This window comes from Heterocephalus glaber, unplaced genomic scaffold (assembly GCF_053883595.1).
Source record: "Heterocephalus glaber isolate CG9 unplaced genomic scaffold, H.glaber_assembly_v1.0 deba00001531, whole genome shotgun sequence".
Lineage (NCBI taxonomy): Eukaryota > Metazoa > Chordata > Mammalia > Rodentia > Bathyergidae > Heterocephalus > Heterocephalus glaber.
Window position 1 is genome coordinate 21519907 of NW_028258329.1, and position 17248 is coordinate 21537154.

General features: G+C 41.7%; 1 protein-coding gene across 9 annotated transcripts in view; it reads left to right on the top strand.

The window, feature by feature from the left end:
* The window catches only part of Adamtsl3 (ADAMTS like 3), a 350115-nt gene that overhangs the window by 318044 nt on the left and 14823 nt on the right, over window positions 1-17248 (top strand). For all 9 annotated transcript variants that reach the window (XR_015441834.1, XM_087188551.1, XM_087188548.1 and 6 more), the window contains 3 exons: window positions 9503-9685; window positions 12153-12266; window positions 16361-16544. Coding sequence is in view for 8 of the 9 variants with exons in the window: in XM_087188551.1 (XP_087044677.1) it covers window positions 9503-9685; window positions 12153-12266; window positions 16361-16544 (481 nt within the window). In the remaining variant the exon portion in view is untranslated. The remainder of the gene's footprint in view (window positions 1-9502; window positions 9686-12152; window positions 12267-16360; window positions 16545-17248) is intronic.

The window sequence follows — 17248 nt, forward strand, 5'->3', positions numbered from 1 at the left end:
AAAACTTCATTTATCACATGTAGGGGAGGAAATGCAGAATATTGTGTGAGTGATGATTAGCTGGAGGAAGCAAGTGAGCAAAAACATACAGGAATAATAGATATTTATATAAAGATCCAGCATTTTGGAGAAGTCTGAAGCCGCCAAGGATTTTATAGTGTGGAATATTTCATGGTCCTTTCAAGGATGAAGGAAATTTGTTTTTAAACATGGACTATTTTAAAGACACCCCAGAGGTGCAGACTTTTGCAACACATGTTTCACAGCCCCTCTAGATCTGAACTTTTTCCACAACATTTGCCTTCCAAAAACGATTTCGGCATTGTGGAAACAGAACGTGGAATATTTCAGAGCTGTAAGTCTTGCGGGAAATAGCCCGTCTTTGAGGTTACATAAATAAGTTTAAACTATTTCTGACATTTTATAGCTGTTTCAAGAGAGCAAACATTTGTAGTTTTGAAAAACCACAAAGAGCAGTAGTATGAAGAATCCTGTCTGAGTTTCCTCTCCCTCTTCAGTTCTTTGAAAAGGTTTACACATGGAGCCATACTTCTCCGTGTTGAGTCTCAGGATCAACTTCTTGCTGGAGCCCTGGGAATTTTTGACTTTCTTTTAAAATTTTTATTAGTACACATTCGTGGTGCATAATGATTACATTCTTTGTGGGTAGCTGCCACATGAACATGACACATATTAATTTTTTTTACATTCCTTCCTCTACCCCTCCCTCTGTCTCCTCCCCTTTTCCATCTAAAACTTTGCCCTGTTTTGCTTTATTCTCTGAAATTCCCAGCATAAGTGGATTATAATGAACTGTGCAAACTCAGCATCACAGCCTTGCAATAGTGAGTCTTCATTCAAGAGCGATTGACTGACTCTTGTCAGCTGCAGAGTGTGGACATTGCCTAGAATTCTGGAGATCATTTCTGATGGTTCCCCAGGGCTTTCTCAGCCCTAGGCTCTTTTCCTCTGGCTCTTTCATCAAGCTCTCCATCTCCCTCTGCCCTCTGTCAACCAGGATGCAGAACTCGGCTCCTTGACTAGTTTCCACTTATTGTAAGGCATCAATTAATACCAAGCATTTGGCATATTTACTAAACAAGGTTTGGGGTTGGTTTGGAGATCATAGCAAAGGTGCCCACAGCAAAGGAGCCCATCACCTGGCTCTCCCTGTTCCCCAGCTACTTTCTTCTCTCCTGCCCTCTATACTCTTGTGTCACAATAGCAACTCCAAATCTTCCTCTCCCTGCTATGCAGCTCTTTCCTACAAAGGCACATGTCCAAACTTTCCAAGATGTTCTGAAGGAAAAGGTTTCACCCTCTTTAGTAAACAGCTGGTTTTATATGGTGCACAACAACTTCCCTGACCTTGGCCTGTTCCTATCAATTAACTTTAACATGCCTCCTGTGAGTGTGGTGCTGCTGGGGCTCTGGAGGCAATTTTGGCTGATCTTGTCGAGGTCTTTGTGCTAAGTCAGGGCCCTTAGATGGTGTCTTACTCGATGGCTGGAGAAGGAGGCAGGTTCCTGGCAGGAGTCTCCTCCCTCTTAATCTCCCAAAAGCCTAGCAGTGGGAGCCGCTGTTCACGTTCCAACAGAGCTTGCTCCAAACACCTACGGCAGTGCAGACACACAGTGGCCACAAAATCTTTGCTGGATGGATGAAATTTTCATTACTTAAAGGTGTGGAAGTGTGGAATGGGGACTTGGGGCAAGGTACACCTTGTCCCCATCACCTAGTGATGTAAGAAAAGGCATGGGGGACATAAAGCAACTAGGAAATAATAGTGCATCAGACTAACTCATGACCAAAATGGGCCCATGTAGACATTCATTTTAGAGAGCATTTGTTTTGTATCTTTAATCCCACTGAGCAGCGAGTTCTGCTCAGGGTTCCAGTGCCCACACACAGTCCTCACCAGCCCAGACTTTCGTGTCAGAACCAAGGAGGTAGGGGTGCCCACGGTGCACCCTGAATGGGGGTGTCCTTTGGTGGAGTTACCTCAGCTCAGACATCCAAGCTTAGCCACAGGGGGGCCTTGGAGATCACTCCTGAGCTTGGAAAGCCACCCAGCCAGGCTTCCCTGGGACGCTTCAGGCATGGAGGCCACACCCTGAATCATGGGTACTCTTCAATGATATTCTGTGCTTGCAGTCTTGCCTTGAGGCATTACAGGTCCTCCACCATCAGGGTGTAAACACACTAGAGCATTTCCAGAGGCCTAGGGGCAGGGAAGCCTATGATCAACAGATCCTCCAGAGCTCAGTGCTGAGCAAACCCATGCTTCTCCAGGCCAGAGCTGACAATAGGCAGCTCCCAGAGATCACCACACAAAGCTGAGTGTGATAGCACAGTATAAAGACGTCTCATCCATGTGGACAAAGCACAGCAGTAATGGGGAGGAGGATGTGGCCAACTCAGCCTGTGTCCCATGTCCCAAAGCCACAGGGCCACAGGGGGAGAGTGCTGGCCAAAAAAGCAGGGATGCTCAAGGCAGAGTGAAGGCCAGCTGGGCTGTAGACAAGCCAGTGACTTGACTGCAATGTGAGATCGGAGGCAGGAGGGCCGTGGCAGGGGCATCCAGAAGCAAGGCTAGGAGAATGAGTCAGGGCCCTTTGGGCGTGTGGTGAGGCAGAACATCATGGAAGGGAGCATAAGAGGGTAGAAAGTTGCTCACCACATGGTGGGCCAGGAAGGTGTGGAGGAAGATGGGCAAGGGTCTGGATCACAATATCTCCTTCTAGGACTTTCCTCCAGTGACTTCCTCCCACTTGGCCTCAACTCCTAATGTCTCCACCACCTCCCAATACTACCATTAATTGGAGACCAAATCTTCAACACATGAGCTTTTGTGGGGCATCATATTGCAATATTCAAAAACCAAATATGTGGTCTAATAATATACGTACTTCATGACTAATGCATCAAATTCAACATTTAACATTGGATTCAATAATTATCATAATGTTGTAGTGGTGGCATGAAAAATATCTTGAGATACCTGTTAACAATTATAATGTGATATATAAGTATCTGTGATTTCTAGTGGTGACAGTCAGCGATACCACTCCCTTGGTTTGTTGTTCACATTCATAACTGATGGATGTGTTGGATTTCAGCTAGAGTCAGTGAAAAGTAACCAACTCCTATGTGAATTTCACGGTCCTTGAGTTAAGAACTCACTTCAGAGCCAGGTAGGGGTGTTCCCTCTGCCCAAAGTGCTCTCTCTTGTGATCCCCACATAACTCCTTTGGCCTGGCTGTAGGCCTTCAGCAAACCTCTTTTCAACTGAGACTCAACAACACTGTTGCTTAGATGATTATTATCATGGAAGAATAAGGAACAAGCCACTGTATCTGAAATGCATTAGGGCCCTTCACTGTAAAAGGATTTATGACTTGAGAAAAACTTCACTAATTTGCAGGAAGTAAGTATATACTAGTAAAGATCCTTGAGTTGTAAAATGTTTATAAACCTATGAATTGCTTTTAAAAGATGTTAACCACTTAAACAATAATTAGTTATTACGGTCTTAAAGGAATCCCCTTTAATAACAACTTAAACTTACATATCAATTTTGTGTATATGTTGTGGAGACACATGAAATATTTGAAAGGATTTCTGAAATGATTTGCCCTACTCCCTTCACATATTTAAGCAGGATTTTTTTTCCTAGCTAGTACAGACCTTTGCTAAATTGCCATAGATTCCAAAGTAATAGTGTCTAAATTTATGAGGATTTTACTTTATAGTCAGCACTTTATTTTGGAAAAAACATTGGCATGAATAACTGAAAAAGTCACATTGAAGTGTCTTTTGGGTAGAATATGGTTTTCTTGTAGTAAAAGCATTCCCTAGTTCATTCATGTGCTCAACAAATATTCACGTTTAATGTTTCTAGGCATTATGTTCATGATCTACTGGGAAGGCCTGAGATTAATGCAGTAAGAATGCTATAAAAGAGTTCTAGCCATACAAGGTGGATAATAAAAAGGAGTTGAATAAATATATAAAAGGATGGATGGATGAATTTATCTCAACACGCATTTTAGAGCGGAAAGGGATTTCAAGAGGTTATTTTACATGAAGTCCCTTGCCTCAGTCTTGTCATTTCTGAGAAACAGGAATTACTGAGACCTTTAGAAAATCACAAATTTACTTCTGTGGTCTGGAGATTGGCAATACAGACACCTAATTTGTCTTTCCTAATGTAACCATTTGAGATAATAATGAAGCATATAAATTGATATCAAGTATCAGCAGCACTTGAAGCAAGAATGTTGGTCTGAACCTCTGACGCTAAGAGGGATGATGTCTGGCTTATAGAGCTCTGAGTCAGAAAGCTTAGGTTATGCAGCAAAAAAGCCCACTGAACTAACACTCAGGTAGTCCATGAAAAGCATCTTCTGTATCAGAAGAGCAAAGTTTAGGTAGCCTGTGTCCTCAGTAAAATAAATACAGAAAGGCAAGATGGAAACAAAGGGAAATTTTTAAATAAATTGACTTAGAGAGGGGCAGAAATGAAAATAGAACTGAAAAAAACCCCACAGGAATGCAGCAGAAAAAACATTCTACATAAAATGAAATCAGTGAGATGGGGCGAGTGCAAGAATCATTTACAAAACATAGAGGAAAAGAGTAGAGGGCTGAAAACAATGAGATACAGAGTAATGGGCACAAAGAAGAGAGATTGACAGTCACACGGTTAGTGTTCCTGCGCCAGAGAACAAAACAAGTGAAGCTGACACAGAACCTAAATATGGGAAAGAAGAAAGAAGAGGACAAGAGAAAAAGAATAAAGAAGGAAAGAAAAACATTTTATTAAGTGGAAAAAAACAGTGTAATTTATAGATTGCCCCAGAATATTCCAGATGAGAACTTAATACTAGCTCCTGGTCAGATTGTGGCAAAAGTTCTGAAAATTTCAAGTTACAGAAAGAATCATAAAGGTAGCCAGAAAGGGAAAAAGCAAATAAACAAGAATACTATATCAATTTAAAAGAGAATAAAAAATAAGCTTGCCTCAGACTTCGTCAGAAAATTAAGTTCCACATGACAATGGACATTGAGCAAAGTGACTAAGAAAAAGCCACAACACCCCTATTCCACATCCAATTGAGTTGTGTTATGTGGGGATGAGGACAGAAGTCCTTATGTGTTCCCAGTTTTGTAAGTTGTCCTGCTCACTGACTATCTTGTAGGAAAAATACTCCAAGTGCTCCAGAGTCAACTAAGAAATGAATCATAATTAGGGTATCAATCATGGAAACCTTGCCAAATAAAAGAAATGATGAGAAACACTAAAAGAATTAAAACATGGACTAGAGTCTAAGTTTTTGTAAATGACTAAAAACAGATTGCAGATCTCAAGAAAATCTTTAAAACAATGTGTATGATGAAAAATAATGTAAAATGATCTCAATTTCAAATCCCATATTATATCAGAAAAACAAACTCGATGGAAAACAGATGTTGAAAGAATCTTCTAATTTTCTCATCCTAGGAGGATTAGGGAACCAGAGGATGTAATTTTAAGAATAACATTGATAATTGGATCGATGCTTGGGGGTTTTGTCATTAACTTTTAAAAATTTAGAGATAGTAATATAGTCAATACAAAACCACAGCACCATACCATGGAAAGTCTCAGTGCAGCTGCTCTTCACCCTCTGTACCACATCTGCCCTCCAGTCCCTCCGTGGAGGTGTCTTCTCTGTTTTTTGAGTCTATAGGAAGCATAGTTTCTGTTCTTCAGTGGGCTCTGCCTTGACTCTGAACCCTTATCTCTTTGTGTCACAATGGGCTGTTTTCCTCCATGGAACCTCTCTAGAATAGGTTTCTAGAGGAACTTAGTTCACCATTGTATCTTTAGCAATCGTAAAGTCTCCCATAGACATTACTCCATAGGCACTCCATAGACATCTTTTGAATGAAGTAATAGCAATAGTTTCATTATTATATTTCAAAACATAGGATATGTAGCCAAAGCTGGACTCACAAGAAAATTAATAGATTTAAATATTTTACTTTAAAATGAATGAGTTAAATATTCAAATCAGAGACATGGAATTTTTTGTGAGATAGAGAAAGTGCAAAAGGGAAATTTCTTTGATACAGTATGCCAAAACAAAACACCATGCTTAAGAAAACAAACTAATAACATTCCCATTTAAGTTTGAAACAAAAATTATGCTTGCTGTCTTAAAACATGGGGGCAGCTATAACAAAAATATCTTAAATGAGGTGGCTTATGAGCAACAAGAATTTATTTCTTTTAGTTCTAGAGGCTAAGTCCAAGATCAAGGCCCTGTAAGATTGAGATTTGGTGTCTGGAGAGAGCCTGCATCCTGGTACTTAGACAGTGATGATCTTCTCACAGTGTTTTCATATGGTGGAAGAATATGAGAGTAGCGGGGGATTTAGCTCAGTGGTTCTGCCACCTGCCTCCCAAGCGCAAGGTCCCGAGTTCGATCTCCCATACCAAAAAAAAAAAACATAAATAAAAAACAAAAAACCAACAACAACAAAATAAGAGAGTTCTCTGGGGCTTCTTAGGCTTGTTAATATAGGCACTATGCCCAAGGGCCACAGCCTATGGCCTAGTAATGTCCCACAAGCCCCTTCTCCAAGTACAGTGCTGCTCTGTTCCCAGAAATGCTGCATTTCTTGGTGAAAAGAAGAAGAAAAATTCTTATACATTCAAGGATTCACAATCTGTCCTTACTGGGCATTGTGAATTAGGTTTAAAAATATGAATTTTGAGAAGCCACAAATTTTCATTTTGCAATACCTACTATAGCTGTTATTAGTAAATGTTGCTCTAGAGAAACCTAATAAAATAAACATCAGAAATATAAATATTGAAAAGAAAAAGATAAAATTGTCAGTGTGAAAATGATATAAATTGCTTACCTTAAACACACACACACACACGGAGCAAGGAGCCTGGTATGGTGGTACATGCCTGTAACCTCAGCACTCGAGGAAACTGATGCAGAAGGATTACAAGTTTGAGCCCAACCTGGGTAAATTAACAATTTAGCAAGGCGCTGTCTCAAAATATAAAAAGGTGGAGAATACAGCTCAGTGCAGTCCACAATAATGAGGAAAAAAAGAAAAGAAAAAAGAAAACCACCACAAGAAAATCAATTTAAAAGCTATTTAAAATAAGTCATTCAGTAAGATGACTAGATACAAGATTAAATACACTGCTAGAGGTTTTCTGATAGCAAGAAACAACTGTAAAATGTGGTTTTTTTAAATCTTGGTTATAACAGTAGCAATTATAAGTTGCTTAGCAATAAATTTATTAAGGAATAAATAAGATCTGCCTCCACAGGGGTTAGGAAAAGTCTAGGTCAAACTGCATGGGTTTGAATTTCAGCTACAATGCTTAATGGCTATAGGAAATCTTGCCCTTTCTGCAAATGTGTTTGTAGAAGAAAAGACTGAAAGGATGTATGCACATGTGAGTAGCATCCCTCTAGCTATTTAGGACTGGCCTAGTCTTCCTAACAAAATTTAATATCAGTCATCATAGTAGTTTTCTGTTGCTGCCTTAACAAATTACCAGAAACATGGAGGCTTAAAATGGCATCATATCACATTATAGTTCTCCAGTCAGTGTGGCTGAGCTGAGTGTTCTGTGTGGCCTATCAAAGGCTCAGAAGAAGGTGTTGGTGGGGACGTCTTCAAGCTCCTTTGGGTATTGGCTGAATCCAGCTCCTGGCATTGTAGGACTTTAGTTTCCACTTCCTTGGTAGCTGTCAGCTGGGGGCCATGCTCAACTTTTTGAGGCCACCTGCAGGCCCTGTCATAGCCCCCTCACATGCAGCATCAGCAGTGGTGGATCAGGTCCTTCAAACATGTCCATTCCCTCCAAACGCCTCTCCTCCTCATCTCTCCTACTTTCTCTTCCCATGTCTCTGTCCACTTCTGTGCTCCTCTGCTGATTTTAGCACTCAGAGAAATACATCAGGCTCACCCAATCATCTCCCATTTTCAGTTCATCTGATAAATAAACTTAGTGACATCTGCAAAACCACTTCAAACCAGTACTTAGATTAATATTTGATAGTGCACCCAGGGGATGAGAATCTTAGGGTGACATCTTTAAAATTCTTCCCATCACACTCAGATCACACAAAGCCACAGGATTAAGGACAAAACACCCCAAGGGAAACCATCTTGGGCACCTGAACATAGTGAAAGTTCCAGCCAGTATTTCAGATTCCTTTTACAGTTAAGACAGCAGAACTCTGAAGTGACTGTCAAAGGCTCCCAAACTCATAGATGATTTCCTCCTTCTCTGTGAGCATGAACTGAGTGTTTTTCTCACCTTGAGATTTTAGGCAATACTTGAGTACTGATATATCTTTGGTTTTTACAAGTACATATAAGCATCGCTCAGTAGATTGTTTTCTCTAAAGCAACACACTAACTGCCCTATAAGACTTGAATAACCCACATGGCATGACAGACAGAAGAGCTAGACCTGAAGTCCAGAGGCTTACCAGCTTCCTCCACTGTGACCTGAAGCTAACAATGGCTACTGTCCAGGAAAAGAGGAGTAGCTGGGAATCAAAGCATTACCATGTCTTTGAACCATGTGTTTTGCCTACTCTAAGGTGCCTTGCACATGTCGTGATAATAGTAGTAGCATCCTTTTTTTTTTTTTGTCACAAAGCCATTCTGTGTTTTCAGCATTCTCTCTGGCCACAGCACTATAGAAGAGGACACCATCAAAACCTCCCTGGAGTGATATCAGAGACTTAAAATCAAACAAAATTCCTCTGAGTTTCAAACTCTATAGCCTGGCAAAATGCTAAGACTGACCAAGACTGAGGGGAATAAATTTCTCCCATTCATCATGCCCCTCACCCAGTCCAGGCCCCTGTGATGTTGCTCACCATTTGTACACCTCATGGCACTGACCCACACTTAAACTCAACATTTGTTTTTTTTCCCTGAAATTATCCTTTTACAACATCATGAATCAACAAAATCTGTTTCTTTGAAGATTGTATATTCTTCAAGGAGGAACTTCATTGCCAGGCATGGCAGATCACTTACGGAAAGATCTATAGCAGTTACTTTTTGTTTTCTGAAGGCTTCCTGGTGGCAACTCATCAATTTCCCTGTGGGCTCTGCCTCCATATCCCCAAATTCACCAGCTCCTTCCAGCCACTGACCCACAATCCTACATGATCTGAGAATTCTCTCTCTTCCAGTGCAGACAGAGCCAACCCACTCTCTCTGGCTCCTCTTCCTTAACTTATATGTGTCAAGTGAGCAGGAGTTCCATAGACCTAAACCCTTTGCTTTAGCAAGATCCCTACTTGGATGTCATAGAGGGGCTATAAAAATAGAGCCATTTTTCCTATTACATGTGATTAGACCCACTTGCTGACTTATGCTCAAAACACTAACTGAGATTTGTCACATGGTTCTGTGGCCCTGTTCTTAAAGGAATGCCTCTGTCATATTTGTTTTTGTTCCAAAGGTGTCCCTCAGCCCAATGTAACATGGCTGAAGAGAGGAAGATCTCTGAGTGACAATGTTTCCTTGCTTTTCAATGGATCCCTGTTGTTGCAGAATGTTTCCTTTGAAAACGAAGGCACCTACATCTGCACAGGCACCAACGCTCTTGGAAAGGTGGTGGCAGCATCCACACTGCACTTGCTGGGTAAGTGCTAAGCTCTCAGTGCTCCTCCCAGGCTCCTGACAGTATATGCACAGCCAGACCCAGCTCTGTTGATGCTGCGGTCAGAAAGTGAATGAGAGAGATGAGTATTAGATATCTTAACTAGCTACCACTGCCCACTTGATGAGTGCCAAGCCCTAACACCCCAGGATACCAACTGTACTCTGGGATATGAACTTCTGCCTAGAGTCAAGACTTGATAAGTTCTGCTTCCACATCTGCTTAACTCCTGATGCCTGTTCTAAGTTAGATCTAATCAGAATGTTTTCAAGCCCTATGATCCCACATGTGCTCGCGAGCACACACACAGACACACACACACACGCACACAAGGTGCGCACACACAACATGCTCTTTCCTTCTTTGAGAGTTGCTCTTCCAAGAGAAATGTCCTCCACATTTCTTACATTGTCCCAATCTCCCTCATTCTGTAGGACCAACTGAAGCCCTGTCCCCTATATGAATCCTCTTCCAATGTTGTCTGACTTCTCCTTTCTCTGGCCTCCCTACTTGGTACCACGTTGTTCTCCAGTTGTTCCTTTTAATTTCTGTTTCCTCCACTAAATTGTAGGTCTCTCAAAGGTAGGGACCATACTTGATATTCCTCTTGGAGTCCTGGGGGAATAATGCAGTATGATGCACATCAACCCACTGAGTCGGAACATTCCTAATAGTTGGTCAGTGTTGTGACTTGGAGACAGTCATTGCAGTCCTCCCCTAGTACAGAGTGTGAAGCTAACCTCTCCTTTTTCCTGGGGACAGGATCCAGGGCTTGTCCCTCAGCAATTTAAAGCTCTGGTGATAAGATAGGGAGTAAAATTGGGAATAAGAATTAAGGGTGTGATACTGGGATTAGGGTTTGTGTGGTACTAAATTAGCCCACTCATTGGAATTAGCATAGTTCTGGATGTGACTGAATGGATTCACTGCAGACAGAAACCCCACCCTGGTAGCCTGGATGAGATGAAAGGGACAGAAAGAAGGCAGGCTTGCTGCTGCCTGCTTGTTGCTTTGCTGCCTTTTGCCTGCCACCCCATGAACTATTTCTCCTCTGCAATGCCCTTCTGCCATGCTGCCTTGCCTTGGAGCCAGCTAGCTATGGGCTGAAAGAAATCTTTCCTCTTTTAACTCGTGGTCATTGGGTACTTTGTCTCAGTAATGAGAAAAGTAACTAAGACAGGTGCACAACAGAGATCATGTATTATTCCCCTCAGTATTGCAAGCACCTAAGGCAGGTATGTTAAATATGTCTTTCATGAATGAATGAAATTGAATCAGTGGAAGAAATTGGCATGAGACTGCAGAATTCATGTAAAAAAGCCTCCTTTGTGGCATTGTTTGGTGGCAGCTAGAGGGCCCTGGGCAGGAGTTGGATTAGCTGTCAAGTACAAAGTGCTTTGATGTTCACTAATTCTTTGGGGATGTAATGACAACATGGGGTGGAGAGCAATAATTTTTTATTTTTTGAGTCAGGGTCTTGCTAAGACACTAAGTCACCCAGGCTGGGCTTGAATTTTCATTCTTCCTATTTTTGCTTTCCAGAGGGCTGGGATTACAGGTGTGCACCACCACACCCAGCTGTAATGTTTAAACTTGTTGCATTTATGAGGAAATCTGAGGTTTACACAGAAATTGGACTAGAGCCTAAATATATGGTCACCTCTTTGAGGGATCTTCACACTACCCCTTGTAGACTTTCAGTAGCTATCAGAGAAGCAGGGCATACCTCCTGGTGGCTCTTCCCAGAGAGCCTCTGTGATCCTCTAATATCTGGAATAGAAGACTTGACAAACTGGCTGTGCCCAAGCTGTTGGTTCTTCACCTCTCTTCTCTCCTCCCCTCCTCCTCCTCCTCTTCCTTCTTCTTTTATAGTACTAGAGATTGAACCCAGGCCTTTGCCTAAGCTACATCCCAGCCCTTGTTTATTTAGTTAGTTTTGAGACAAGAGTCTGGCTAACTCGCTAACCCTTGCAATCCTCCTGCCTGAGCCTCCCAGAGTGCTGAGACTACAGGTGGGAAGCTGTTGGGTTCTTGAATGATTTCTCCAAGTTCACTGTGAAGCTTCCACTTGAGCCTGGCTCCTCCCATGTCACTTCTGCATCTGCATGGCTCCTCAGTCCTGCTCCTGGGGCTCCTATGGTGAGGAGTAGCTCTGACCAATGTGCTTCCTCCATGGCTTTTTGAAATTCCCCTGGATTCATTTTGTCCACCCTGTAAGTTAGGCTGGGAACCCTGGACACATGCAGAGATGCCACATGCTAGCACCTTGAATAACTCCACTTCTGCCCTGCTCCCCACACCCACCCCTAGACCTGGGAGCCTGAGCATCCAGGGACACTGCCCTATCAGGAGGGGCTCTTTTCCTGGTAGTTGTCTTTAAGAACACCCAAGCTAAAAGGGAAATTGGATCATTTCTAATTGAAAAGAATGTTACTTTTTGTTTTCTCAGAACGAAGATGGCCAGGCAGTAAAATTGTATTGCCCAAGGGACATAAAAAGCGTGTTCTCCAGGCATCCAACACCAGAACCAGCAGCAGCAATGCACGAGAACCCGTGCCTCAAGGTCTGGGATTTTGACTTTTACAAGATTTCCTGTTTGTGAGGCATGTGTAAAGAAAAGAATTTAGCTAAATGCCCCTCCATATTTTCTTGCTTTGCAATATGTAAAATGATTCATAAGCACTTGGTCAGCTTTTTTTATTCTCCTAAATCTTTAGTGGTACAACTTATTCCTTTGATATTGAAACATTTTTTAGACAAATGTACTTCCGAGAAAGCCCACAAAGCTTCCATTATAACATGCATCATTATTTGTGACAATGTAGATAGTTGAACCTAACCTAAGTATCTCAAGCTTGTAAAACTCTGTAGAAGGCCAATGGAGTAAGGTGAAGTTGAGAAAATCAAAAATTCAACAATCATGGGAAGCCTTTACTAATGATCTCAATAGCACTAAAGTGGGTAAATCATGGAAGGACACACAGAAGTTGCTGTTAAACTTCAAGTTTTAGTCTTTTGTTATTATACAGGGATAATAATGGCTATGACATCCCAATGTTCTAAATCTTGAGTAATAGCTCACTTGTAGAATTTATCATGAGATTATAACAGCAGGTAGGGATTCTAGGGTGCATAGTTTCTAGACCTCTTCCCCCTGAGATGCAAGAGACAACAAAGGAGAAAATAGTGTTAAGCTGCCAATCAACAATCTATCACATTGATTATGACATCATTATCTAGAAGTATTCATATTTTTCTTGTCTTTATTTACATACATACATTTACATACTTTATTGCATGCACAATTACCCATTCATTTGACATTCAACAATATTTGCTGAGTTCTTGCTTTTCCCAGGGCTGAGGATACAGAGATGATTGGGTCTTTGAGAAGCTCACAGTCTAAGGGGGAGGCAGTCATGTAAACAAGTATTTTGGACCAGTGTAATAGGTGCCTAATATTGGATCACCAAAGTACGTGGTGGCACCAATGAAGGGCCTTACTTTTCCAGAGACATCAACTCAGTTTTCATAAAGATCACGAAAACTTATTCTAGGAAGAGAAAGGAAGGCATCCTAGAGAAAGCAAGATGTGCAAAGGCACACAGAAGTTGCACATGGCATGAAATGTGGAGATCAAAAGAACTCCCTCAGATCAACTAGTGAAGAAAAAGGACATTCATGGGGCTCCTGATGCTGGGGGAGGTCAAGCCTTTGCAGTAATCCAGTGCTTGGTTTCAGTATACCACCTCCGAAGCAGACACACACGCGTACATGTCCCATCAGTGGATACCTATCCGAGCATCTCAAAGGGACTTGTTTATCAGTTTAACAAATATTGGACAAAAGACTAATATATAATGTGACTTGCCCTAGTGTTGAACAGAACAGTGCTTCTGGACTTGGCATTCCAGAAGGAGATACAGACAAGAGTCAAGTAAATACATAAATACATATAAAGTATTTATCTGTGATAAATGCTACAAGGAAAAAATAGAATGATGAGGTACATATTCCTTGGAATAGACACATAAGCGATGACAGGCAAGACAGACTTCTGAGAAGGTGCTGTGCAGGCCCAGACCTAAAGAGTGAGATGGAGCCATTCGTGCAGAATGGTGAAGAAGGAACACTACTGGCCAAGGGAGTAAGTAAGACCATAAAAAGGGAATTCAGCCTGATGTAATCCAGGAACAGAAATGGACATATGTGACGGGTGCCATGAGGCCAAGGGAGAGGGGTATAAGACAAGGTTGGAGAGTTGCTGAGGACCAAATCATTAAGAACTTTCAGAGTAAAGGTAAAGATTCCAGCAATTGCAAAAACATGGGAGGCCTGTGAGGGGTTGTATATGGGAGTGTTATGATATGATCTACTGTAGTTTTCAAATGTGTTTGTGTCAAAGAGCACTAACTGTAAAACAATAAGGAAATTGGACTTCAGAATTTTAAAGATTTGCTTATGAAAAACACCATTAAGAATATGAATAGAGGGCTGAGGATGTAGTTCAGTAGTAAAGCACTTGCTTACCATATGCAAGAGGTTGGGTACAATGGAGAGAGAGAGAGAGAGAGAGAGAGAGAGAGAGAGAGAGGGAATGAGAATTAACAGGTAAATCGCAAACAGGGAAAAATATTGGCAGAACATATTTCTGATGAAGAACTCCTATCTAGAATATATAAAGAACTCTCCTCAAGTTCACAGTGAACACACACACACATAGACACATGCATAGACACACACACACAATGGTGGACAAATAACTTGAAACATATTCAACAAAGGTATATGGGTGGCATCCAGGAAATGGAGATTAAAATGACAGTGAAGTGCAAAGTGACACCCTCTAGAATAGCTGAAAAACAAAAGATTCACCATACCCAATTTTGGCAAGAATGTAAATCAGCTGAAAGTCTCATACATTGCTTAGTGTGTAAGATAAGACCACTTTGAAAAACTTCCTGACAATTTGTTATCAAGTTCAGCATACATCTGCCCTTGACCCAGAAATCTCACTCACAGGTGTTTACACCATGGAAAATGAAAAGATGCTCATTGTGCAAGAATGTTCAGCCTTATTCACAATAGCTGTAGACACAGAATGTGTTCTTTAAAACTAGTATACTCATAAATGGAATATTACTCAGTAATAAGAAGACAATGGATTCCTGGTATTCACAATGATATGAGTGAATCTCAAATATAGAAGTCAAATATAAAAGAGTACATAGTTCACAAAGCCCAGGTATGAGCAAAGCCAGGGTAAGTGAAAGCTCGGGAAGGGAGAGGTGCTGATCAGAAGGAGCAAGAGGGAACATTTTTAGGGCAATAAAAATATGACATTCTTTGCTTTGGATCCCAGGTGCAAAAGTTCATACAGGTATGAAAACTCATAAAACCCCACTGCTGAGATCTGAGCATTTGAATTGTGACTTCTCCTTCAATAAAAAGCACACATTTTTAAAGAAATGCACATGTGCTCTGCCTGGAAATGTTGAGATTTCATTGTGAAAGGTGGCATAATGGAAAAAGATTTGGAGTCATGCACACACGGGTTCCAGTCCTGCTAACAGGTGACGGAGCTGGGGCAGGTCACTTAGCTTCATTCAGTCTCCACCTCTGTAAATAAAAATTCCCACTTTACAAGAAAACCAGGGAGAGTAAATTAAAAAAATGGTTATAAAGCATCTAACCCAGGCCCCGTTACCTGGGAGGTTCTCAATAAAAGTCATTAAAAAAAAAAAAACTTTTTAGGTAAACTGTAATCCTAAAGGTCCAACTCAAAATATATTTTGTGGTTCTGCTTTGCAAATGATGCCATGTGCAATTTAAGGCAAAAAATCAAAACTCAGAAGGAAAAACTGGAAAACAATAAGAAATCACTCTGCTGTATGGGAGTGCCATGGCCACAGCTGGGAGCTATCTGTTCCTTGTGATTATTACAGGGAAATCTGGCACTTTCTGTCATTTGTCATCATGTCCTACCTCATCTTTTACCAAGTGTCAGCAGCCGAAGGAAAGGCTCTTAGGAATGGAGTCTAAAACAAAAATCTGGGGTTCCTGGAGGTGGTTAACTTCTACTTTTTGAGAAGAAACTCCCATTTTTACCTTTCCAGATGTCTCCATGAAAGATTACTTACATAGTTTCAGGACTAATCTGAAGTTTTGATGAAATAATGGAAAAGTAAGAATGGAACTGAAACGCATCTTTAACCTTAGTGCATAATTTCTGGCCCCTGTTCCTTCTGCTAAATCACCTTTCATTTCTTTGCCTGATCCACTTTTTGGAAATTGCCCTGGAGCGTCCCCTGGAGAGTCCTTCCTCTCTTATCCTGTTGGCTCCCCTTGGAGAAGTCTCTGTGGGGATTTTCTGGCAGACCTGGTTGGCCTGCAATAGCCCCTCTCCGAGGCTGTGGTCCAGAGACCCCCATTCTGGCCGCCAACCCCACCAGTTATCACAATGAGTCCACTGAAGGCACATAAGATTTAAAGGACCCCCCTTACACTGTGGGATGGCTTTCTCTGTGTGTGCTCCTTGAAAAAACAGACAGGCAGCTAACCTGAGGACAGATCCTGGTGGTTTTTGGCTATGTCCTCTCTAGCCCATCATCCTTTCTAACTTGGGGGCTGTCATGACATTTCATTTCCTTTCTCCAGAGCCTTTCTGGGAACCTGGTAACTGGACCCATTGTTCTGCCACCTGTGGCCACTTGGGAGCCCGCATTCAGAGGCCTCGCTGTGTGACCGCCAGCAGGCAGGAAGTGAGCTCAGCCCTCTGTGATCACCTCCAGAAGCCAAGGGCAGGGTTCCAGCCCTGTAAGATCCTGGACTGCCCCGCCAGGTATGTGAGGTCACTCTTATCAGTGCTAGCTTGTCACTAGCTTTTAAATGTGCAGCCATGTGGACATATAGCTCTATGGCATATAGTTTAGAACTTCCCCTGTACCCAGTCTTCCCCTAAATGCTTCTTGTAGCCTGTGAGGAAGATGTTAGTTATCTGTCTTACAGAAGGGAAAACACCTCCACCCTAGGCCCTCCAGTTCCAGGAGCCAGAATTTAAGCAGAGTCAGTCTGATCGCAGAGCCTTTGCCTTTAATCATCACCCATTCCTGCTTCCTGAACTCAGCACTGCTGCTTCCTTAAGTCCACAGTGAAGCTGGGGTACTGAGCTCCCTAAAGGTAACCCTGAGTAAATCTGTGGCTGTTTTGCTCAATGATTTATTTCTAATACTTAGCACAATGCCTGTCTCATGATATACTCTAAATACTTGTGGAATGAATGAATGATTGATAGCATAGAACCTAATGGATAATTGGCCAAATGGAAACAAAATCAATAGGCAAGTGATTAATAAATAAAGAGGTATTTATTGAATACAAACCTTTGGGACAGACACAACTATCAATCTTATTTTTCCAATGAGAAAATAGAGGAATGCTTAATGTCATTCAGCTCAGAGCCCTTGTGCGAAAATGGCCATAAGACAGCCAGTGACCTGTGCTGTGGAGGAGAGGAGGAAGCAGAGTTGCAATGGAAAGCCAAGC